Source organism: Dysidea avara, chromosome 9 (assembly GCF_963678975.1).
Source record: "Dysidea avara chromosome 9, odDysAvar1.4, whole genome shotgun sequence".
NCBI lineage: Eukaryota > Metazoa > Porifera > Demospongiae > Dictyoceratida > Dysideidae > Dysidea > Dysidea avara.
Window position 1 is genome coordinate 3,433,275 of NC_089280.1, and position 26,351 is coordinate 3,459,625.

The 26,351-nt window shown below is 38.2% G+C and overlaps 1 protein-coding gene and 1 long non-coding RNA gene across 4 annotated transcripts in view; one reads left to right on the plus strand and one right to left on the minus strand.

Annotated features, from left to right (window-relative positions):
* LOC136266839 (caspase-8-like) lies at positions 1–25,428 on the minus strand. 3 transcript variants are annotated; one of them, XM_066061863.1, is made up of 4 exons: positions 25,177–25,428; positions 13,309–13,533; positions 2,053–2,463; positions 1–1,714 (listed from the first exon to the last, which is right to left on the minus strand). In XM_066061863.1, the coding sequence occupies exons 3-4, from the start codon at positions 2,438–2,440 to the stop codon at positions 480–482; spliced, it is 1,623 nt and encodes a 540-aa protein (XP_065917935.1). In that variant the 5' UTR covers positions 2,441–2,463; positions 13,309–13,533; positions 25,177–25,428; the 3' UTR covers positions 1–479. The 3 variants fall into 3 exon arrangements, with proteins under 3 accessions (XP_065917935.1, XP_065917934.1, XP_065917932.1); XM_066061862.1 differs by having other exon boundaries at positions 25,320–25,427; XM_066061860.1 differs by lacking the exon at positions 25,177–25,428 and adding an exon at positions 18,462–18,653.
* The window catches only part of LOC136266842 (uncharacterized), a 31,501-nt gene continuing 26,235 nt past the window's right edge, over positions 21,086–26,351 (plus strand). The window contains exon 1 of the long non-coding RNA XR_010706317.1: positions 21,086–21,268. This is a non-coding gene — a long non-coding RNA (uncharacterized lncRNA). The remainder of the gene's footprint in view (positions 21,269–26,351) is intronic.

Consider the following 26,351-nt stretch of genomic DNA (forward strand, 5'->3'; position numbering starts at 1 on the left):
TTACGTAATTAAATATTATAGATTATGTACACATATATGAGATATGTACATCAACAAATAAATTTTTAAAAATAACACAAGAGCTGAAGTTTGATAAACTAGCTATATATAGTCTTTGCTATTACACAACAATACTACAATAGTTTACAACCGACAAACAACATGATAAACTATATATATAAATATATTTTCCATCTTAATTCCCTACAATAACTGTCACTACAATGATACTGCCATACATTTACAACACTCTACTATAAAGCATATATACAATAATATTATATGTATTCAAGATTCACATTAAAGATTGCATTGAAGAGTCAAACTCTAATAAATATTTCAAGATATTTAGAAACTCAATATATTTTTTACTGTATTTCTACAATACAGAAACTAAACGTTTAACGTAATGGTCAACTTGTGTCAGACCTCATCATAAGACACACACACACATACACACACATACACACACACACAGTTTACTTTAAGCTCCCAAAAAACCACACTTGCTTGCGAAGTTGATTGACTGGGGATGGACACTGCTTGCAGCCTTGCGTAGTGTAGCTTTCTGACACCTTGTGGTTGACCATAGTTAACATGGTGAGGAGGTCTTGATATTGAGCATTCTCAACAAGTACTTTACACAACTCTGAAATGTACCAAGAGCCATATCGGGGGCTTCTCCATGATGCATACCCTGGCGGAGTGGCATAACCAAATAAGAAATCCGCTTCACTTGGTAGAAAGTTACGAGACACATCATCACTGTTGTTTCCATCCTTTTGTATGTCAACCACTTTGTCTTCATCATCTCCACGGCATGCTTGTATAAAGAATAGCTTTGGTTTATTTGTTAGCGTTGGGCAGAAGTTGCTTTTAAACAGTGCAGCAATCTCATGTATTGGGACTGATTTCCCATCTGTACCATACACACCATCACGGTAGCCATGACTGAGAATACAGCACACAAAACTGTCATAATCCTTGTGACTTTGTTGGGAAATTTGCACTAGTTCACGAGTGATATCAGATGCAGTCAGGTTTTCTAAAACACGTGGATCATAGCAAAGGTATTTCCAAGTTTGGTGAAGGTTTGTTGAATCAATTTGTGAACCAATACGATCTTTTAATTCATGACCGCTTGACTGGAATTGACTATTATTGATGATGATGGCAATACCATGTGGTTGGTTTTTCATAAGATATTTTTCTGCTATTAGATTAGCATTTCCTTCTTGTAGTGTTTCACGTTGCTCATAATCATGTAGCTTCTGCTGCAACTTTTCCTTTTCATTGTTTGATTCTTGTAGTTCTTGTTCCACTTGAAATAATTTAATATTTTTGTTCTGCGGTTGCATCTCATGCTGCTGTATCACCTGATCTTTCTGTTCCAGTTCCTTTTGTAATTGATGCAGTTGCATCTCATGCTGCTGTATCACCTGATCTTTCTGTTCCAGTTCCTTTTGTAATTGAAATTGTTTTTCTTCAAGTTGCTGTACCCTATCATAATCTAGTGGCCCTGCCATCATTTCCCATTCTTCTTTACAATCACACACTTGGTTTCCATTTGGAATAGTGTCAATGTCATCTTCTTCTACTACTTGGACTGGTAGAGAGTATGTTAGATCTTCTTGAATACTTTTAGGGCTTTGTTCAATCATAGTAGGGGAATGCTGTGATCCATATTGCAGTGGACAATGAAATTGTTCTAGTGCTACAAAAGACACAGAAGTACAACCAACGCTATACACACAGCACACCTAAGTGAAGAAAGCTACATAGCTGCCCTTATATGGGTTACTATACTTCTCTGTTCACCACAATTAGTCCATATAAAACTACTAATTTATACACTGAAAGCTAGATATAGTTGGCACCTAACTGCACAACACTGACTGCTTTATTAGGGTATCATGGATAGTTTGCTAATCAAAAATGGTCCAGCTAAAAAAGGAGCAGCCACAGCCCTTTCTGAGGTACATAGACTCACTATCACATAATAAAAAATGTAGCTACTATTTTATATTTTATCCACTGAGTACTGTAATTTACCTTGTGGTTGCAAAGCAGGTTGCCCATCCAAATATGTTCTGGCGTACTGTTCAATCAGCCCACACAAGTCTGATTGTCCAATGGTGTGTAAGCGTAGCCAAAGGTATTCCAAACTGGCAGGTGAGATAAGTGCTTTTTGCTCAAAGAGGCGGATCAGTGTAGTTGCATTTAAATTATCCCTGCCATTCAAGCTTACTTCTTCAGAGAAACAACAAAGCTTATGAACTTGTTCAGTGTCTAGTGAATTAGAAACTTTTATTAGCACCTCTTGATATGCATTGCGTTGAGCAAACGATATTTCACACTCCTTCAACTCTTTCTCCAGCAGGTCAGTTCCACTTGTAGATGAAAAAGAAGGTGGCACAAAGAGTCTATTTGATCTAGGCATTGGTGGACGATGACGCTGCAATTCTACAAAAATAAATGACACATGCAATTGGAGTGCACTTACTACATTATAACACAAACATGTGCACACACACTACATGTATGTATGAATACTCTACAATAATACACACAGCACCAGCTAGACACTCATTAAAATGCAGCACATATACACAGTGGAGAGTCAATTATCCACACTAATATAGCAGTGCCAGAAATAAGAATTCATCATTGATTGGTCAAATGTCCTAGCAAGATTAAATTTGGTAAGCCATTTCCAGATTTGATTGGCCATATTGTCTTCTGGGAACAGCAAGTTATTTGTAGCTGATATGTTTCAGAGGATCACAGGATACTATTGGACACCATGAGCAATCCTTAACAAGTCACCAGCACATGGAACACCTAGAAACACTTCTGACCTAACCACATACATTCTAGGAGACCATTTCCATACGGGCTCCTATTAATCAAAAATGTGTGCATTAGATAACCATTTTAATGTGTATAACCATAGATACAGTATACCAACAGGGATTGGAAACGGAAGTAACTCACGTGATATCTCTGTACAAACTCTCAATATGACGTAACAGACGTGAAATACCATCCGTGTCTCGAGCGCGAGTGACCGTCACCATAGATACCAGTGCAGCGCGAATTCGTTAGAAGCCACTTTTGTGCACGTTGTAGAAGAATTACAGCCTAAGCGTTGCGACAATTGGGTTAATTACTGTTCTACTTGAGGGCGAAATTACCTGCGCGTGTTCTAGTACACGAGTGATTTGAAATGACCATTGACGCTCACTTCTGTGGTAAACTTAAATGTAACCCAGCAGTGCTTCTAGCAGTTGTGTTATTTTGCAAGCCTACCAGTAAGAGCAGTTAGAAAAGTGTTATGTTTTCTGGTGTTTACATCGTCAGTGCCGTGTAAATAGCTTATTGAAATTACTATTCGTGTTACCATACTGGACATTTTAATAATTTTACAGTTTACACTTGTGTTATTTTGGAGGACGCATCAGTAACTTTGTTATTATTATTATTATTGTGATTTTGCTGCTGAAAGACATGGATACAAACTGGGGGGTTGGTATAAAACTAAACTAGACTATAAAATACAGCAGCTGGTGTGCTGATAAGAGCTATCAGCACCCAATTATAAGTTAAGATTACAAGGGAGCAACTAAAAATTACAAGTAAACTAATTAATTAACAAAGGGGTAATTGGGGTGGAACTACACCTATGACAAGGACATACAACATGATAAGTACAGTAATTATTGTCATCAAAGTTTGAAGTGAACATGGCCCAGAAGATGTTGTTTAACTGTCTCTTTAGTGTTGCTATAGATAGATCTAGATTTAAAGGTGGCAGTACATTCCATAAACGTGGTAAACGGTTAAAATAAAAGTGGCGGGAGGTGCTGTATTTCGTATAATTATGAACTAGCTTGGAATGGGTTGATGATCTTGTAGAACTGTTGCTGTTAAAATGGACCCACTTGGAGATGTCAAAGTGTAAAGATGGATTCTTGATGGATTTAATAAAAAATAACAAGTCATTTAGTTCGTAAGTAAACATGAGGGGAAGCATCGACAACTTTAATAGTCTAGTTTTATAGGATGAAGTATAATCATTAAGAATGTACTTTGTGGCTCTCCGCTGAACCCTTTCCAAAAGCTGGATATCTTGAACAAGATTGGGTCGCCAGATTTGGGAGCAGTACATAAGTTGAGAACGCACCAAGGAGATGTATAATTGTTTCTTTGTCAAGATACAGTTAGTTGTAAAACTACGACGGATTAAGCCTAGCTGTTTGTAGGCTCTGGACACAACCATATTACAATGAGCAGACCAGGAGAGGTCAGTAGATATCATGATCCCAAGGTCTTTAATCAGTTCTGTCGATTCAATATTGTTATTGTTGAGGAAGTACTGAGCAGTACTATTATTGTTGCACCAAAAGTGTAAAACAGCACATTTGGAGCAATATACCATGTCATTAGTTACTAGTACATTAGTAGAGTGTAACGTGAATATTAGATTGTTCTGAAACCAATCCTACAGGAAATGGGAGGTACAAAGATGGAATCCATACCTATACACAATATTGCTGAATAACCACCATTAGCACTGAAGAATCTGAGAGTTGTTTACCATAAGGACAAAGAAGAACAGTGCACCGATGTGAGAAGCACAGCTCAAGACCATCAGAAACAAGTTGAAATCATATTGCTTGATTTTGCTAAAGCTTTTGACACAGTTCCACACCAGCGATTACTTACAAAATTACAATACTATATGGCATTAGGAACAATACATATAACTGGATCAAAACATGGTTAACTGATCGGACACAATGTGTACTTCTTAATGGCAAATCCTCAACCCCAGTAACAGTTACATCAGGGGTACCACAAGGAACAGTACTTGGTCCTCTGATGTTCTTGTTGTATATTAATGACATTACCAGAAGTATTTTATCCCCACTACGGCTGTTTGCTGATGACTGCTTGTTATATAGAGTAATTGATTCCCAGAATGATGCTTCCATCCTTCAGCAAGATCTTGACAGACTATTAGAATGGGTACACATATGGCAACTTAGGTTTAATGTATCCAAATGTGTTGTAATAAGATGCATCAGATCTCAGTCACCTATAATTCACAACTATGAACTGAACAACCAATTACTGATAGACATACATACCTCAGAGTACTCTTGGACAAACATTTATCTTGGTCACCTCATGTATACAAAATAACAGGAAAAGCATCCAGAACATTAAACTTTCTTAAGAGAAACCTAAGCAGTTGTTCTACACAAGCGAAAGCAGCAGCGTATTTAGCAATGGTAAGACCACAACTGGAATATGCTTCAGTAGTATGGGACCCTATTTATAACAGTGATGTACATAAACTTGAAAATATTCAAAGAAGAGCAGCAAGATGGGTATTGAAAGATTACAGTAGATCCAGTTCAGTTACTTCCATGCTCCAACATCTCTCCTGGCCTGAACTTAAAACTCGACGCAAGATATCCAGACTGCAGACATTTTACAAAGCACTTCATAACCAAATTCCCTTATCTATTCCATCCAATTATCGCCCAATGACCAGAGAAACCAGGCAATATCATCAGTACCATTTCATACTCCCTACAACATCTACAGTTTACCAAAAAGTTTTTTCTCCAGAACAGCTCAAGACTGAACTCGTTGCCACAACTCCTAATTGATTTAAATGACTCCGGCTGACTCTTTCTCAGTTAACGTTTCTAATTATTGTAGTAATGTACATGTGTGATTTTTTTTCCTGAGCACATCAGCAGTGCTGGCTACTCAGTAATAATAAATAAAAAATAAATAGATTCACTACCAATATCTTCTGGTAAATGATACTTCCATGTTAATGTATTGACAACATGGCTTCAAGTTCACTATCTGAACACTTGGATTGTTCTGCACATACATATACTGGAATATAATTGTTGCTGAATGTGACTTGGTAACTGGTTATATTTGTTTGTTTGCTTTTCTTCCTTTACGTTTTGTTATCTTGTGTAGTGTTGCAAAATTAATGTTAGCTATTCAGTATTTGTTGTACTATTATAGCAATGAGCATGCACATTATCAGTTGGTCACTATATAAATTGTGTTATATATAGATGGTACCAGCTCTGTTGAATGTGCTGCCAGTGTAGACAAGCTGGCATGAAGGGTGCATGTCGGTTGTATGGAACCGGAGTCGTTATTATTTTATTATTATTAAAGCTTTACAGTGGCCAGCACTGAAGGTCTGACAGCAACATGTGCTGCAGCCTTTGGATTAACCGTGCTACCAGCTGTATGGGATGTCTAAACCCCTGCAAAAGCGTTTCCAAATATCAGGCAACTTGTGGAGTCTTTTACGGTGGAATTCACACCAGAGTTTCTCTTTCTTTGTGGAGGTGGACTTGTACTCCCTTAAATTTTCGAATATTTCCTTAAGTGACATCACTAGCTCTCAGTCGCTGAATTCGTCAAAAGCGTCCATTGAAGCGTCTCCGTTCGTAATATGGTGCAAAATTGCTTCAACAAACTTTCTACCACTCTCCATCCGGGAAGATCACAAAACCCACCTATAAAGCTACGGACAATTCCACTCGCCATTACTAGCTACGGATGAAAGTTTACGTCATGCGAGACACGGATATGTTTGTGCGCGAGTCTCCGTTTCCAATCCCTGTTGGTATACTGTATCTATGGTATAACTAGCTACCTTAAAACATGATGACTAAGATAAAGCATGTGAGCTACAAATATTTACTAGGTTAAACGCCACAGCTTTAGTAATAGCCACACCTCTCATCTAAGAAATATGTTCCAGTACATAGATTATACATACTAACTACCACATGATGATGATTTGGCTACAGGCTACCATCCTAGTTATCCATGTCAAGCTCAGTCAGTCATTTTGCCAGTTTTCGTCTGACATTGCTGGTTTCCACTGTTTTACTTCAAGATTAATCACTAAGTATATCCATGTTAGTAATACCAAGGGCGCATCACTCCCGGCCAATGTGGCTCAACTAGTGGATCCCACAAAAAACCAGACACAAGTCGCTTTAAATCCCGTTGCTCAGTAAACTTGAATATCCTGAAATAACACTTCCACTCTTCCGAAGTCTTCACAAAACAACTTGAGTTTAAATCCACCAATGTGTGCATCAAAATATTAGAACAAGTTTCTGTTAGTCTCGTGCCCACAAATGCAGTCTGATTACAATGCTGGGCCCAGAAGTGTGATCCAGCCAAAATATTAGCTGGCCAATCAGAATCAACAAGTTACACAATCGCATGAATGCTAGACGAAAAAACAGACAATTGAATAGAAGTTTTTAACCTAGTTTGTACAAGTGGTTAGTTGTCATGATGTGTTTTCCAATCTCATCTTATAAGACCAAATGATTGTGACTTGATGTCTCACCAGAAATGAAATGCTACCCTATACTAATACTGGTAATAGAAGAAATCGCATCTAGTAAATGCTCTGTTATGGGTTTTACTTTATTCCTAGCCCTTTTAGAATGGTTTTCACTGTTTATTAACATGCAACTCCTCAATTCTGATTGACCAACCAATATTTTGGCTGGATCGTACTTCCGGACCCAAGAAACTCAAGCAATGTCACCAGATGGTGTTTGAGCATTAGCGTGAGCCCGGCTGGGCAGTTGGACGTTTGACCGAACAAGCCTCTAAATAGTCGGTCAAAACATGATTTTGCTCAGAAAATGGCCAATGGTCAACTGTTATTTCTGGCACTGATATAGTAACTTTAAGTACATAAATCAAAAGCTCGTTTATTTCTATACATACAATGCCATGTTTAATTATTCTAATTGAACATACAACTGTTGACAAAATACTCTAATAGAACAGTCACATTCACATTTTGATTAATGGATGCTTGGATAATTTCCGTCCACTGTAACAGTTAAAAACCACAGTCTTTAGTTGCTAGAGGAACACCTGTGCACTACTTGTGTGCGTTAAGAGTCAATACATGCAAGTCCTTCTGGGACAATGCTTATTGGCTAATTAAACGATCAATTGGCTTAATGCTTATTTTTTAAATTTTGTATATTACCAGTGTTTTCATCAAATAAATTATTAATCAATTAATAAACATGCTGTTTGACATAAAAATAAGGGTAAAAATTGGCTAAACAAACAACAAATAGCCCATGCACTTTAGTGCACCATTCATGGTCAAAACTGTAAGCAATTTTGTGGTCATGTGATCCAACTAATTAATTGGTTGTCACATGCATAAACCAAGTACACTTCAGTTTTATACCAACGTGGAATTAGCATAATTACAAGGATATGACAGCCATTTTTAAGAATCATGAGACCAGTTACGTAAAAATGCATTGTGCCTATAAAAGGAACACATTGTTTTATTCCAATAGCTTTATATTTGGTGTGGCAGTAGTTAGTGTTTCACTGTGGCAAGCAATGAAGAGTTAACAAGAATCTTACAGGACCACTCATACCTAAATCTCTGCTTTAATTAAAGCCAGAATTTCACTAAAAATCACATAAATTATTACTCTTCTGAAAAAAATGAATTCATTTTTGAGTGTCTGATACTTAATCATGCTACCACTTTTGGAAAAAGTTAATTATACAGGTTTTGGCAATTGAATTTGTCACTTTGGCGATTAAATTCATCACTTTCGCAATTGAATTCATTGATTTGGCACTAGAATTTATCCATAACAAAATTGGCAGCTGGAGAAAACACGAAAACAATATGTAGCAGCTGCTACAAGACCTTGTTCAGGTACAACTGTAGTAAAAACTCTTCACTGATAAAGTTATAACCCTACTACTATAACTTCTTCAGCAACATTTGCAACTGTACTGCACCATCAGCAATGGGCAAGGTCACTTGTGAACAAGCTAATTAATTTGCCAGACAGATATCAGCTTCGCATACAACCAGCTTCAATTACCTTCTAGTGTCTCAAGCATTATTAACTCTCCAAGGTGAAAATGATTCACTTCGTGATGAGCGGTTGTTTTCTTGAAGACAATATGACAAATTCTTGTGCCAATGCGATGAATTCTAATGCCAAAGTGACAAATTCAATTGCCAAAACCTGTAACAATCCCAATCAATGCATCTAATGTGTTTATATCCCGGGAAGATAGCTCAAGGTTAGCTTTATAAATCAATACCTCACAATACCTTATCAGCTGCATGGAAAAGGTAGAGATTAGGTGTGAGCGATTATTCGATTATGCGATTAATTCAATTATGCAATTAATGGCGATTGTTACTAACAATCGCGATTGTGATAGCTACACACAACACTTACTACGATGTTTTCAATTGTTGTTCCAATGAATCTAAGCAAGAACATTTACTTCTCCACTCATGCAGAGCTGTGTCCTAAAACTAAAGTTTCATTACATTTTCAGTCTGTTGGTGCACTAATATATTGGAATTTGGATATGTCATACACAAATTATTGCATCACAGAGTGTAGAGTTTACCATGATAGAGTCTACTGAATTGTTGTCACTTGAACATTCAGCAAAAAGGTCTGGGGTCTGGGGTGACAAAAAGAAACGATGGTGGGTTTATTGCAAGTTCTGTAGACACAATTATTTTTATGTTGGTAATACAAGCAACATGTGGCAGCACTTAGAAGAGGGTCACATTGAGGTATATCGCAAGACAAAAAAGAAAATAAAGATACCAGTGCCCCTGAGTTGTCAAACCATAAGGAAGAACCAGAAAGCAGCATACACCCAACACTCACGGAAATGTTTTAGGCCAAGAATCCGAATTCCACATGCTGGAAGACTTTGACTGATGTGGTATGTTTGTTTATAGCTGCTAAGGATATGCATTCATATCAAACAGTAAAAGGTTCAGGCTTTCGACATGCTGCTAGTCTTTGACCAAAGGTACCACCCTCCAGACAGGAAGTCTCTATCTACTAAATTAATTCCTAAGCTGTATGATCATGAAAGGAAGTGTGTGAGTCATGCACTAAGGGGAGCTTTGCTTGACAACAGATATTTGGACATCTCACCACAACACAGGTCTAACAGTACACTATGTGGATGACAGCTACAATCTTCAGAACCATCTCCTAGAAGTTGTAGAGTTTCCAGAGTCACACACTGGAGTCAAAATTTTTGAAAGAATTGGTAAATATCTGGAAGACATACAGGATAATTTGTCAGCTATGACTGCATTAACATTGTGCTTGCAATGGAACTTCTACAATGGAGCAGAGTACCATGCTTTAGTCACACACTGCAGCTGGCAGTTGAAGTTGTACTTAAGCTACCTGAAGTGTCTCGTGCACTAGCTAGATGTAGACAACTTGTTGGACACTTCAACCGCTCAACTAAGTTCAACTACTTGTTGAAACAAAAACAAACTGATTTACATCCCAAGCAGTTAGCACTTAATCAAGACGTCAGTACAAGATGGAACTCTTCCTACTATATGGTGGAGAGAATTCTCTCCCAACAACAACCACTCTCTTCAAATTGCACATAGGAGATATGATGCCATCAGATGCTGAATTCTCTACACTGAAGATATTTGTGAAAGTTATGAAGCCACTTGTGGAGTCTAGAAAGAACATTGGTGCAGAAAAGTGGGTTATCATTTCCGTAGTTCAACTGGTGATACACAAACTGTTACCTTAAGCCTACTCCAGGTGACTCAAGAATGAAAAAAACTATACCGAAGCTATGCACAGTAACTTTTGCCACCAGGGTCAGTGTTGATGCTGCTGAACAAAACAACTTCTCTTGATGCTCGATTTAAAGCTTTACCATTTCTTTCAGACGAAGAACGGCAGAGTTTACTGTCATCTGTAGAGGCAGAAACTGTAAAGTTGGCATTGAGCAGTACTGCAAGCATCATAGACATTCCCATGCAAGTTGAAGAAGATGAACAAGATGAGTTGCTGTTATCAAAAAGGTGTCGTGTTTCCAAAGCTGAAAAGAGGTTGCTGCATTTTGTTGATGGCATACTGTGAATAAATCAAGTCAGAGTCCATCTGAGAAGGCTAGAGCAGAAGTAAGGAGATACACTAATCAGCAGAAAGACCACTAGAATTGTGGAAGACAAACCACACAAGGTATCCTTACCTTTCAAGTCTAGCTAAGAAATACTACAACAACTTGTATGCATACAGTACAGTCATACACCAACACACTACACAAGTTACCATTTACAACTTTAGATTCTCAGCCAAAAACCAAAGTTTATTAGCATTTTCTGGCAGTAGACATGATCTCTTTTGGTTCACATTGTGCCCTGTGATACTAAATACCTGTTCCACAGGAACCGACATCGCTGGAATAGCCAAGTAGTATCTTCGTAGTTAACTGAACTTTATACTTGGCAGCTTTTCATTATCTTGTGTTACTTAACTAACCATACCCTGACAATTTCGTATTACCAGTACCTGGCAATTTTGTTTTGTATTATCTAGGCCTGCGGCAAATACAACCAAGTACAATCACCAACGGGACGACCTACTAATGGGGCATGTACAAACAGTGCATGGCCAACACAGTGTGTGCAGGTAGAAAAGATGCACAGTAATACAATTCTAGAGGAATTGACTGGCACGTAAACATAAGGGATGTATTAGTATGCAATTACAATCAGTGATTATCTGACCATGGACATGTGAGGATGTGAGATTGCACTTTAAAAGGTGAGAATCATGGTAGTGAATCTGATGCCTACAAGCAGTAAAGCCAACGAATACTTATTACATTAATTTTATGCAATTGTACACAATTTGTGTTACATGATATGTTTAAATGAGGATGGATTAGAGCGCTGGATTAAGACATGGCTGGAGTTGCCAAGAGCAAACCACGGTAAGATTGGGATAAAGCAGAGTATTTCAACTGTCTGTCACCTACAACTGATATCTGAGTTATGTATATATATATAACATGAGCTGTACTAAAATGATCACATGATACTGTGGATATGCTGCAAGACCAAAAAAATTTTGGAGAACAATCGTGGCTGAAATGCAATACCAGAATTTCATGGATATGTCAGTGTGTACAAGTATGTGGAGCATTGCTGATGGCGGCAGACTTAGTTACATATAACAATAGCAGTTAATAGCAAGCACAACTATGCACACAGCAATTATCAGCTTAAGGGCACACTTTGTGTATGTTTTCTCAGGGCCCATATCAGTGATCAGTCTGGGCACTCCTGGCACTAAAAGGCTTCAGGTGGAGAGCTATGCATCATCACACAAACTTACCAGCTGGAAACTGCACCTTCTTCGCACAATGGCCTGCCAGGTGAGGCTTTCTCCCATCCCATACACGAGTGAAGGTACCCTAGTTGTGCGAGACTAAAGAAACAAGACTATGAAAGTGTTTTAACCAACCCAACTAACCTCCAGTGATTAGTAGCAACTTCCAATCATGTTGTTCATTAAGCAGGAGTAGCAACCACTCGTCTTCCTTGCTTTCGCCCACTTTCAACACAAATGGACAGTAGTTCACTTGTCTAGTGGGCGTCACGTGCTAAATGTTTTGATTGGCGTTAAATAGAATCGTCGTACGTTTCTATCACCTCCACGAATACAGCCGCCCATTATACAATTGTCTCTTCATAAAAAATGGATTCTATTCTCGGTGAGTGCGACTGTAGTTTTCTCAAACATTATTTATTATTTATCTATTTATTCTTCATTATTAATGACGTAATCTTAACCGCATTTCGTATTATCTTTAGTGCTTGGTTGTATAATTTGTATTGTTTTGTTTTATTAAATTATACTAACCAATACCTGACAGTTTTGCATTATCTTTTGTTTGTAGTAGAGTAACTTCACCTTTGTATCTGAACTCCTCATAGGTTACTGGCTAATTCAACTTTGTTTGTCATGCACATGCATAGTTAAACTGCTGAAATGTCACAATCGTGATATGTAAAGTATGAGAGTCGTGATAGTTCAAAATTCTCACAATTACTAAGGCCTAGTAGAGATAGTGGCATATGAATGTATAAGACATTGTTCTAGTATCAATGCTTTAACCAAATCCTTTTATATTAAGTATAGCATTGGTCTTCATGATGGTGCAATAAATGATCGAGTCTCATTGCTACAGTGGCTGATAATACCCGAGCAAGTCTACACAAGCCCCATAATAGTCGTCTCTTCACACAGTAGCTACCTGGTTTTCCTTGTTAAAAGTTACGATAACAGCAGTGTCCCGGTATATTATGGCGGGACCTCCATCCTATCATACAGAATTACCACAATGTTTGATATTTGTATGTACAAGAACAAAGATATAATTATGTACCTTCCTCATGTGATTGGTCTCCCTGGGTCCTGAAAGTAGCTCTTTGTCTGATATCTCTAGATAGAACGAGTGCTTCATTATTAGCCTCAGCAATTCCGGTCAATAACTCAGTGCTTTGTAGATTCAGTGTCGACGTCCCTTGCACATTCTGGTTAGAGCTAGCTTCAGGCTGTAGGTCCTCATTTTGATACACATGACTAGAGTTGTGATGGACTGGCGGTTGAGCTAGTAAAGAACAACAGTATAATAGAACACATTGTACATTTACACAAAATGCCATATTTTGAATTGAAGACTTAGCTACATGATTGGACTACAAATAAATTATAGTTTGATAAACTGTGATCTGATCTGCAAGCTAGAATTCTAAAAATCTACATCCCCCAGTAGAATGCATTAAATGCAATGGGTGAAAGTTATTAAAAAGTTTCAATAAAATTTTGACCACCTAGTTAGTAACAAAGAAAGGTGATAACAACATTAGGCCTCTTGACACCACACAAAAGTGTAGTCTAGGAATGAAACTACATAATTACTAATTTAATATGGTATAGTGCAAAACTTTACAAAATCATTAACATTAAGTTTAGAGCTCATAAAACTTTACTTTAATGGCACTCCATCAAAAAAATCCTCCCTGTAAATTTTGAGATTTCTAAATTTTCCGGTGTCAAATAATTTGCATGAAATGCTTCGTCTCAGTATACTATTACTTCATGTCAGTTTTCTACAGTATACTACTAGATAGGCTAGTATACTACTAGATAGGCTAGACGTTGTGGTTTAGAACGGTTCAATAGTAGTGGGCACAGGGACAGATACCAAAAAGTGCTTTTAATTGCATTTTCTTAGCGATACAGGAAGGATTTGAGTGAAACTTTGAAAATTAAAATACTGTTTTTCATGCAATACAGTCCTGCCACCCTCACAGATTTACCGTGAGTCTCACGATTTCACTATCAAGCTCAAGGTCTCACATGCAGTAGCTTTTAACGCACAGTTTTTCAGTTAGGCATTCTAATCCTCATGGATCATCACCATTAGTTAACTAGGGTCTACACTAAAGTCTGCAGTAATGCAACGAACCAAAGAAGTACTAGGCAGAAGTCTATTATGCGTTTTAGTCTTCCAATTATTCTTTCTGCAAATTCTTTCTAAATTTCCCCAAAATTATTCCTGGAATTTGTGAAGCATATTAGTTAGAGTTTTACATAAGTGACTGTTATATTAGAATTATGGACTCGAAGTTGACTGCTTTATTAAGTGACTGCTCTATTAGAGTATCTCAATATTTTCAACCATTTCTATGTTTGCACAAATTCAGTGTTGTATCCAAAAGATTTTTGCATCACGCTACAAGAAAATACACTACAAGAAAAACTTATAATTCTGTAATTATTCCTAGAACTCTCAGGATTATTTCCCAATTCTTTCCACTACCTAATATTCCCAAATTTATTCCAGCATAATAGATGTGTCCCTAGGAAGTACCTCCGAAGTAGCTAGTGAACACCCATGAACAGACATGACACCCATGAACAGACACCTAACACAAAGTTGCTGCGTCACTCTTTCTTTCCAGGAGATATCTCCTGGGCTCACCCCCAGGTGTGGTACAACTATAAATGTTAAGCAATAAATAGAGATGTAATCACATGATTATAAGCAGAAAAATGGTGGGAACTGAGACAAAGTTGTGAAATGTTGGCCTTGAACCTTCTACTTAGAAAATTTTTATGCTTGTCACTCAGATGGTGAGAAGTCTCAGATCCTTTCCACACTTACAGCATAGACAGACTATGCACCCAACCTTATCACAATACTATGAAGAATATTGGCTTTTCTTGTCTTGGCTGGTAGGGAAGCTTGAATTCGAAAGTTCGTCATCCGGTCCTTTGTGTGGAACATGAATTTAAAAAAATAAATTTTGCATCGCGTGAGATACAAAAGGTGATATTTCTGTGAAGACAACAATCATGCATCCGGTTTCATGGTGGATCTAGCAATGGTATAGTCTCGCCCACCCCATAAAGGGTCTGATAGCACTCAATACAATGCCAAGCCCATTAGAAACTTTTCAAGACTGTTTGAACAGGTTGTGGCTATGTAAGTAATGAAATCATGACAAGCTGCAAAATGTTACCCTTCTACAGAAAACATCTCTCGATACTTTGCTTTTAGCATCATGCTTTGTATCTGCTTCACTGCAGCAACAATTACTATATGTTGAGACCTCTGTTCAGGTACAATCTGTGCCTACTCAGTCTTATCGATATACTATGATGTTTAACCAGGTCCATGATGATTGAAGATCTCAAATCTCATTGGCGACTTACAATTTTGGAAGTCTCAATCTTAAACGGTTCTACTCGACTCGGCATTGTATTGAGTGGTGTCGGTGCTACTAGCAATGATATACTATGATGAAAATCCAGGGGGATCGATTTATAAAAGTTGATTTTTCGGTGTGGTGTCCCTACTTATGCTGTGTAGATACAGACAGCAATCTATTCAAAACAGAGTCTCAAGGTTTCGTTTCCTAGGTTGGCAAGCCTGGTACTACACTCGGATCGCTAAAGCAAGCCTTTCTCAATGGCTTTCTGTGTCTGCTGGATGTTTTTCACTGATCATCTTGGCGAAAACAGCAATAGTTTCCCAGCAATTTGACGTGTAGTGGTGCTTCGAAGCCCTTCACAAACCACACTATAACTCTTGAGCGATTAATACTAGCAGCTTCAAGTCGATGGACTGTATAATGGGCCAGTGTGTGCTTATTAGCAAAGGCAAGTTCTCACCTAAAGTATAGCAAGTGGTATTCTATTTCCGGTTGTACCTTTACTTTTCATCAACTTCAGCAAGATACAAATGAGTGGGCTAAGAAATGGCAGTTGAATTTTTAACATTGGTAAATGTAACTGGTTACACTTGGGACAAGCACATAGATTTGGTGAATATATGATTAATGGCACTACTATCACATCTTGTAATGTTGTTAAAGATTTGGGAGTACAAATAGATAGCCAACTGAAGTTTCATGATCACACCACCACAATTACAAAGAAGGCCATTCGCTTTTAGCAATTATTCAAAAAACCTTCCAACATTTCGACAAAAATGTTATTAACTTCTATAAATCTTATATTTGGCCTGTGTTGGAATATGGTACTATTGTCTGGAGGCCCCAGCACCGTATAGCCTAAAGATTTCGAGGGAGGAAATTTTTGCTGATTTCGTGGTTTTGGGGGTTATCAGTGAAAATTTTAGCCTTGAAATATTTAGACTTCCATATAGTGTAATACACGTTGGGAGTGTTTGCAAACCCACGAAAACTTGATTTTAGCAGTATTGCTCAACCTCGAAATATTTAGTCTATACTAAAGTTCAAACGATTAGCCGAATATTCGGATTAATATTCGTTTGCTTTGCAGCCGAATAATAAAATTAACAAACAATTATTCGCACTTGATCATTTATGTGGTGACACGTGATTAGCTGTCAGTAATTAAAGAAGCGAAGGTGATGCTAATGGAGTAACAAAAAGGAAAGGATTATGGTGATAAAGGGAAGAGTAATAATAGGTGAAAATGTACTAATTCCACGGTAAACACAAGACCTCGTACAGATTTTGTGGCTTACTCCAGGTACTTTTACTTTGTTACAATCACCTACAGTATCGCTGTGATAATCCTTTCAGAAAGGGCATTATGGCATCTCCTTGTTAGTAAAGTTATTCATACGAAGCCACAAAGCTGTTTGTGGTTATTTGTAGGCTTCTTGGTAGTGGCCACCTTATCCGCAATGACGTCAAAGCACAAAATGGCGGCCGATAGTGTGGGCACTTTTATAGAGGCTATTGGGAAAGATGGCAGTTCGCTACGTTAACGTTTACATACTGCAGCAAGGGGCAAGGTGAGGCATACATACTTAATTACAAGACAAATAAATGCGCATGGTTTTGTGTCGATAGCAAACTTAAGTTTCGTCTGGTGGGACTATTTCGCATCGCCACATCGCGATAACTAGCCAACCTTTATTGTCCAATAGTTCAATGTCGTGAAATCCGCAAACAAAGCTCATTTTAGTGATTACATACGAAGCACCCACACTAAACACGGCCATTTTGTCAATTATGACATCATTGCGGATAAGGTCCATTACTGAATTGCAATGAAACCTTACACCGATTATTCGACTAATTTCATTAGAGCTGAGCGAATATTCGGATACAGTAAACCACTATTCGTTTGAGCCTTAGTCTATACAGTATATCCTTGATTAGCAAAATATCAAGAAAGTGCAGAGCAAGTTGATCCACAACCTTCAGGAATATGTATATGATAACCGTCTTGTTGAATTAAACTGGTCATCACTAAAATACCAGAGGCGTCATGGGGATATGATAATAATTTATCACTTCTAAGTAATAATCCCAACGTAGATCCATCAGCATTACTAACCAGCAATAGTTTATCAATAACTAGGGGTCATAATTCCAACTATTTAAGCCACAATCATCAACAAAAGTGATATCTTCATTTTTTACTGCGAGAGCCATTAATGATTGGAATAACTTGCCTCATCACGTAGTTAACGCAAACCTCGTTGAATCAGTGACTTTAAAAATTCACTAGACTAGCTGGTCTACTTTGTGTATGATTACTAATTAGTTAACTCTTGTTTCATAAACTGTACAGTTTTGTAATTATTAATAGACAATAAGTTTTGTGCTTTACAGGCTCCTTGAACACCTGTACACCTATAAGGTAAATGCGGGTATTTCCGGACAGCGCACAATTCCGGACACTTTGGCACCTTTGCCAAGCTAGCCCAGGAACGAAACAACGGATTGCCTTGAAATTTCTGGTGTGAATAGCTATTCTTATAGGGATTATAAAAATCGAAAAGTGTGTTCTAGTTGATTCATTCTTGGGTGCTATACACGAAGTGTCCGGAATTGTGCGCTGTCCGGAAATATCCGCATTTACCTTAAATACTACTAACTTGATACTAAGAATTGAAGTCACATAAATATGCGCATGACATCAAACTCCCGCGTGAGCGAGGAAAACTTTTTTTACTAATACTAGAGCTATAGGACGGCTCGGAGGACGAAACATTTAATATAGTACATTCATATAGAGACGTAAATGTACCTTCAGAACGCGAGCAGACGCGAAGAAAATTGGCAAGTGCTAACACCAACAGCACTACCACCGGCGGAACACTGAGGACAACCAATACCTCGTATAGAACCATCTTCTTTCTTGGAATGACAAAGTGAGAAACAAAAGAAATTGTGGTTAATAGGCGATTCTAGGAATATTTGAAGGGAATTTCCACGCACACTGAATAGACTTTCCAAAACCACGCCCACTTTTCGGCCGCCATTTTGAATGGGGCTACTATGCCATGCGCATGGCGTATTCTCCGGCGTATTCAGTCTTTGCAGTGAAGTTGTTTCGTGTATTTTAAAGAAAAGAAGTAGGAAAAGGAAACCACAGATGCTTCTGACGAAATTTAAGACGATGGCCATGATTCTCGGAAGTATAATTTCAGTCAAATTTCCACTCTCCATGGCTTTGTTGTGAGCATAAATTGTTACTCGTGACAATCATTGTGAGTAAGGACAAGGAGTGGAATGTACAGACCGTAGATACTACATTTTGTGAAGTTTCAATTCTGGCAGATCAATTCAGTGCAACCCATCTGATCTTACTATTAAAGGATAGGGACGGAGACCGGGAGCTCACAAAGTCCGGAGCTCCTGATAAGACAGATGCTGAGTTGTGCTGTAAACTGAATTTCTGAGACAAAGACAACATCATTTGAGGTGAAACTGCTGCCTCAGCAAACAGTATAGTGGGTACATCATTTCAGATAATATGGCTTGTAAAGTAACTAAGGCATTGTAACTAGTGTGCAGTGGTTAACTATGCATTTGTAAGAACACATACAGAACTGGTAATCACTTTTCCATGTACGTAGCTTATATAATGTGGCATGATCACCTTATGTGACATCGTTATACATACAGTAATATGTATCTTCCAGTACAGTGGTGGCTGACTAACTAGACTCAGTTACTAGTGCTACAGACATAAAGTCCGATTAGACTGAACAGTTTAGATATCTTTTCTCTCAGAATGGATACCTGCGTTGAACAAATTCTAACCATATAATTATGTTACTCAGTGTTAAGTTTAATCCAAAGAGATATTCAGTGATGTCATCCTTGATACAGTACCATATAGACCTTAAAAACATTTTGATGAGAAAACACTCCACTGGTATTATATTCTTTGATAATATGACTTACTGTTGATAATCAGGGAGCTTGCATGAGTCAGTATGACCAGCATTATATACTTATAGCAGATTTGTAAAGTGTAGTATTTGATAGTTGTATAGCACACATTTTAATTGGACATGTATCTAGCAGTCACATGTGAATGTTGTACTATACAGTGAAAATACTTGGATCTCATTGGCCGCAATTCTTTTTCATATGAAGCACTAGGTGTGATCGCATGAACACCTTGGGATGAACTGAATAGAATACAAATGGGACCATGGAAAGGTATCCTTAGTAGAGGGGTATCCTAATTTGTTGAGAGTTTAAATGTGTGTATATACAAATGGGAGTACTGGCAAACATTTTTTAGGTGATTGGTACCATTGTAATAGGTTGTACTTCCGCTTCAACAATTGTCCAGTGGAGTGTGGCGCTTGGCCAGTATCCGAGTGGCCTGCAGATCAAAGTCAGGCTAGGGATAGATTTTTTAAAACCCCTTTTATGTATTTGTCCCGTTTCACAGTAGTCAACAATTTTCGTCTAGGTTCCCTGTCTCATGGTAAACACCTCGTACAGGCTTTGCCTCCAGTGCCTAACTGCTAAAGCAGATAAAAACAAACAATTGTTAAAAGTACTGTATAATAAGAAACCAAAGTTTGTTGATTCTGAAACTGTTGTTGCACACCCCTTATAATACTTCTGAAATGAGTGTGAATTAAAATTTTGCATTTTGACTATATGTTCAATAACCACATTACTATGGTCATAGATAGTATACCATAGACTATCTATGCTATGGTAGCTACTTGTATATCAGTAACTAGCTGAAACAGTATAAGCTGAAGACCCAAGTGACCATTTATACTCCTCACTGACTCTTGTACTGATAATAGTGACTGTAGTGGCAGCTGATCATGCAAACTTGATTGTATGGGCTGACAACACCTCTGACAAAGCAATTACTGTTGTTGACTGCTGTCGATGTCTCATGCCTTGTTCAGCCATGATAACCAGCTGCCTTTAACCAGAAACACTAATTCTGCCACCCCAAAGGTATTGATGGGTTGTTCCTCAACAATACGGCTCTGTTCAAGCTGCTGCTAACACCAGATTTCAATGGAGCGCAATCGAGATTATTTACCGTGGCCCCATTCAAAATGGCGGAAAGGTGTTGCCATAGCAATGACGTACTTTTGGAAAGAGTCTATTAATGTGGCGCTGAGTCCGCCCCTAAATCCGGGATTTGACTCCATACAGCGGATTTCTCTTGCGTTCGAATTTTGCGTAGCCCGCGTGCACGTGCCAGGCTTTGAAAGTGATGGCACGAAGATTCGAACGCAAGAGAAATCCGCTGTACTGAGGACTTCATGTCCGTTGAGAAATTCCGTACTGCGATGACGTATTGCGTAAAGAATAATTTCCCTGTAAAAAAATTGTGGTTGCGTAGTACGGGGTTTTTCAACTGGCATGAAATCCACAGTACAGTCGATTGCAGAATTGTTGAAATTCCTCTTCCCGTGCCGTAAACATTCCGTGGGCTGGAAAACTATTTGTAGTGACGCCGGATCACCCGGATTGAGGAAAAAGATTAGTGTGGTTCAGTTGCTGTTGAATCCGTGGCAAGGACAATAAAATTTACTCACAGGGAGCCTTACGGAAGCACTCACGGTACGGCATACTTTTTTTCAAGAATTCTGCAATTGACTGTATCGCGGATTTCACGACCGTAGTCACATTTTTTAAACCAGGCGCACGCCCACAGCCGGCTGTGGGCGTGCGCCTGGTTTACTGAATTCGTTTTCGTAAAAGTGTGTGTGTGTACCTATCTATCTACCTATTATTATTATTGTTACCTAGGACCGCATCACATACAACCAAGTACATACACCAACGTGACAGCCCCCCGGTGAGGCTATTAGGTGGTGAAGGCATGATCCCCAAATCATCTCAATATGTCACAGTAGTGACAGATATAACACAATAGTGGCATCGTAACTAAAGGCCACCAGTAGCTAAGTGCCAGTACATCATTGGTGTGGTAATGGCACAGTGATGTGTACAAAGTATATGTATACAAAACATACAGGAGACTGAGGAGAGAACTATACATTATTGCAGTATTGTATGCAGCAATACATTATAGGCAACATCACCAGATAAAAATTATTAGCCAATATACAACACTGTATATCAACTTCAACTAGTAGCTTTAACAGTTTTTGTGTTATAGAGTTTAGTTTTACAAGACATGCATGCAATCCAGTTTACTGGATTATGCATTTTCAGTGCTTGCAAGAGTTAAGTAAGGTTCATCAGTGATGTAGCAATGGCACAGTGATGGGTGCACACTATAGTTATGCATACACAACTTTCAGGAGATAGCTACACAATGCTGTAGGAGTATGCAAGCCAGATGAACCAGATAAAGGAAGACAGCCAAGCCAGCCAGAGCCTAGTAGCTACGCCAGGTGAAGGCAAAAAAGATTAAGCACGTATTGGATTGCCTGACACCAACACAAAGGAAGTTCGCCATGCCAGCTGCACAAGACAAAATTGTATACTTGTATTTTATATGTAATTGTATTGTAAAGGGCATGGCATGTGTTTTAATGTTTTCTTGTATTGTTTATTTACGTGAATGAATCCACTGGCAGCTGGCATGGAGACTTGAGATGTTGCAAACATAAAAACTTGCTTGTAATCTTCTTGTTTACACAAGTGGCTTCTGGCTCTCCTGCACGGACATCGCTAATTTTCTCCTTCGCGCAATCTGTAAATAATTAAGCAAGGGTGTGGTACTGGGCGTTATATAGAATTACACGTATGTTCAGGTCATCAGCACGAACAGGAGCGACGATTATACGTTTGTGCCTTCATTCATAGGCGAATCTATCCCCGGTTGGTTCATGTCTCTAGGCCTCGTAATTTCTTATTATTCTTACTACTTGGTTGTATAATGAGCAGACAGCATAGCTGATATGCTCAGGAAAAAAAGCAATCATAAAATGAATTTAGCTACGTAGTTATCTATGTACCTATCTACCTATGTTTGTCCGTACGCACCCACGTGAGCAAAATCGTTTAATAACGGTAAAAGCAGCTTTTGTGTAAGAATTAAAAGTGAAATGAAGTCTGTATTAAACTTCTGCACAGGTGAACTTTGCTCTGAGGTGGTTTCTTTTCGGCGGACTGAAATACGGGTGTGGTGACTTTCCTCAGACTACCTTCCCCTTGAGGTTTTCAGGCATTTAGCAACTGAAAAACAACGGTGCAGGCCTCGTACACTGCCAGGAATAGCCTATCGCTTCGAGTTGAAAGGGGGCGTATCCCTTACTTACGCGAACGAAAATGAAGAGCAGCTTTGAAAACTCAGTGGAAAATTTTCAAGCCAACTTGCACACACACACATGCACACACTTGTAATTAACTGACAACAAATAATGTTAATATACATTCACACACAATCATATAATTGTAATTCAGATATGTACGATTATACTCCACTTATGGAGGTATGTACATTAAATCTATATTTGAGGCTTTGTCGAGAGAATTTGTGGGAAAAAACACGTTAGTCACACTATAAAACAGTTTAGAAGATAGTTTTGTGCGTAATATGTTGGTAAAAGCGGTTTATTTAAGGTGGCGATAAAGCAATGACGCGCACAAGAAGCCATAGCAAATACATATGACGTAACATATCATATACTACGTAATTTGTGGTAAATCAGGCGGGAGCTAATTCGGCGCAGAACCATAATAAACTTACCAAGCGTAAAAACAGCCACGAATAACAGGTGAATTGTTAGCAAAAACAACAAGCAGCTGCTGTTACACATTTCAGGTAGAATGTAACTCACCTTTACAACAAATTGACAACCTTGACAACGTGAAAACAAGCGCTACTAATAATTATTATTTGTTTCGACTCACCTTACAGCCTGTTACAAACATTATCTTTTCTCTGTAGACACGGGTTGAACAGCCACGAAACCTCGTATGAATGGTAAGCAATAGTGTCTGAATAATTCTACGTATCGGTATATCATATGTCCATTCTATGGCTTCTTCGCTTGGTGCGAACGGTGAAACAAGGCTATCATCTGCTTTTAAACGCCATATATTTCGACTTGTAAATCGCTTCCACTTATTGATACGTAGGATGATTCTTGTAATAGTATGCTTTCATCATGTGAAGTATTGGAGCTAAAACTTGAGGTTATTGAGAGATAACGCGTCTTCTGTGGTCCACTAAGTACCACCGATTTCTTGGTTTGAGAGCAGTTCTACGCTTTATACTCTCTACGAATGATAGATTCCTGTATGCATAGTTTATTTGTATGCAAAATTAAGTACTAGCTTTCAATATGTCTTAAATTGAGACCATGTTGAGACACAGCAGATTGTTGTCAAGAATGCGCGTTATTACTTTAGCGCCACCTTAACAAACGCTTCCTTAGCAGTGCATAGCAACGTAATTGAACGAATTACGAATATTTCATGAATTACGAAATACGAGAAATAGCTAATTATATTATTGCACAACCCAAACTACCCTATTGTAAAGTTGTAATACATAGTTGGTTAATTCATAGTAGTATATACTGTCTATAGTTATTCCAGATGAGTTAGCTAGCTGCATAGCGCCTGGTTTTTAGAAGTAGCACAACATCAACTTGTTATGGATTCAACTGAAAGGATAGCCATTCAAATCTCGATATGATTGGCTTGTTTTCACATGACAGCATTGACTTTGATGACAACGGTTGTGCAAATCACGATACCGGTACCCGATACGGGTAGTGGTAAAACAATACACCCTTATTTTACTCACCAGGTGGTCATGCAGTCCTCCCACCCTCCATGCCGCATTACCGGTGCATAGCTAACAATAGTTCATCATACCGCAATAGTATACAACATATCACAGGATATAATGGATATAATGGATATAATTTGACACAGCCATGGCCTGTGTATACGTCACATATATATTTTTAAGCTTGGCTTGAATTTATATAACCTGAAGCTCTGTGGTAAAGTGCTCCAGCCGGTTGCCTCACCAACCCCCCCCCCCCCCCCCCCCCCAGCAGCCCTGCTGTAGTGAATGCAGAATAAAATCCTAGACCTGCAGACAGTTGCAGGCTTGGCAAGTGCCTAAGGAGTGACACTGCCTTGGATCCAGGAATGGATTACCTCTGCATTCAACCAGCACTTAACAGTACTGTGACTTCATGTGTTTTCGTTAAGGGTCATTTGTTATACACCAATTACCTACCGGCAAGAAGACAAAAGCCTATAAAGCAGCAGGTCAGAAAAATGACACAAGGGACTCTGTTGAATGCAGGGAAGTTTATTTAGTTAACGCTATGACTGCATGGTAGCTACATAATACATAATTTGCTAGTTTTGGCTTAGTGTATCAAATATTCTCACTATATTATGATTATATGTACAACTAGCTTAGCTATAATACAGCATACATCCTTCAACAAGTGACTATTAGATGTGAGCATGCAGTGTGCTGTATAATTATTATAATAGGCATTAGTTCTGGTAAGGAATAACGGCATTACCAATTAAGAGGATAAATCAAATCAAGTAGCAAATACTGTTTGTACAGCTATAAGTGACCGAATTTGACAAAACAAGGCTTCCACACACATCCAATCCTGTGATTTTAACCAACTGTAACTTGACTTTTCAGCAAGCTATTCACCTATCATTTTCACTTCTTCCATAGCATAGTAAAATACCAAGTCAAAATTTGAAACTAATGGCATACTCCTACAATGAGTTATGGTGCTTCAAAGTTATAGAAGTGGATGTGTGTGGAAGACTTGTTCATATATACACTGACCACTCAAAATGCAGCAAGAGAACTGACCAGATTACGTATAGGGAAAGACCTAAGAAAATCACCTATATGTAATCCTACAGGAAATGCCAACTCCAAATTTAGATGTTGTAATCAAAACCTTTTTTACCACTATATAATCTTTAGCACGAGGAAAGGATCCGTAATGTTGATGAACATTGAACCTTATTCCACTTGTGAGCTCTGCTGCTAGTGGCATGGGACCTATTGCCACAACCTTTTACAAGCAATTAGCCTCCTTATCTGAAAGATTTCACCAAAGCTATAATTGGACTATTCATTGGCTTTGTTGCAGCCTTAGCTTCTCTCTGCTGAGATTAATGCACGTGTTTAAGAGGGGCAAGATCTTCATATGGTAGACCACAGCCTGCTGCCAGTGACATTTCCCTGGCAGTTAGTGAAGCAAAAATATAACTGTGATTTGTTGTTTGTATTAATGATCATACTTAGTTAATAACAATTTAAAAAAAAAGTATATAATCTTTAGCCAAATCATCTAAAGCCTGCATGTCTTAATATCTATTACTGATGATGGTATACTTGCATGGAATAAATTAGCATTCTATCATTTGATATAACCAACCCCTCAGAGGGAGAATGCAGTTAGTAGCTAATATAGCTAGAGCAAACTAAAAGTTGCATGCATTCTGAGCTATCTACTACAGTTCAGCACTCTAGTTACTCCAAGCATTAAATCCACTGTGTATATAGTAGTTATAAGAGTCAGTCCTGAATCATGTGATACGATAATCTTTTTATGGCAGATTCTAATCAAAATATTATATTTATGCATACTCAACTCATCTATACATAATTATATAAAATATATACAAAACAGATTATTATTATTATTATATGTGGTGATCCTAGTTG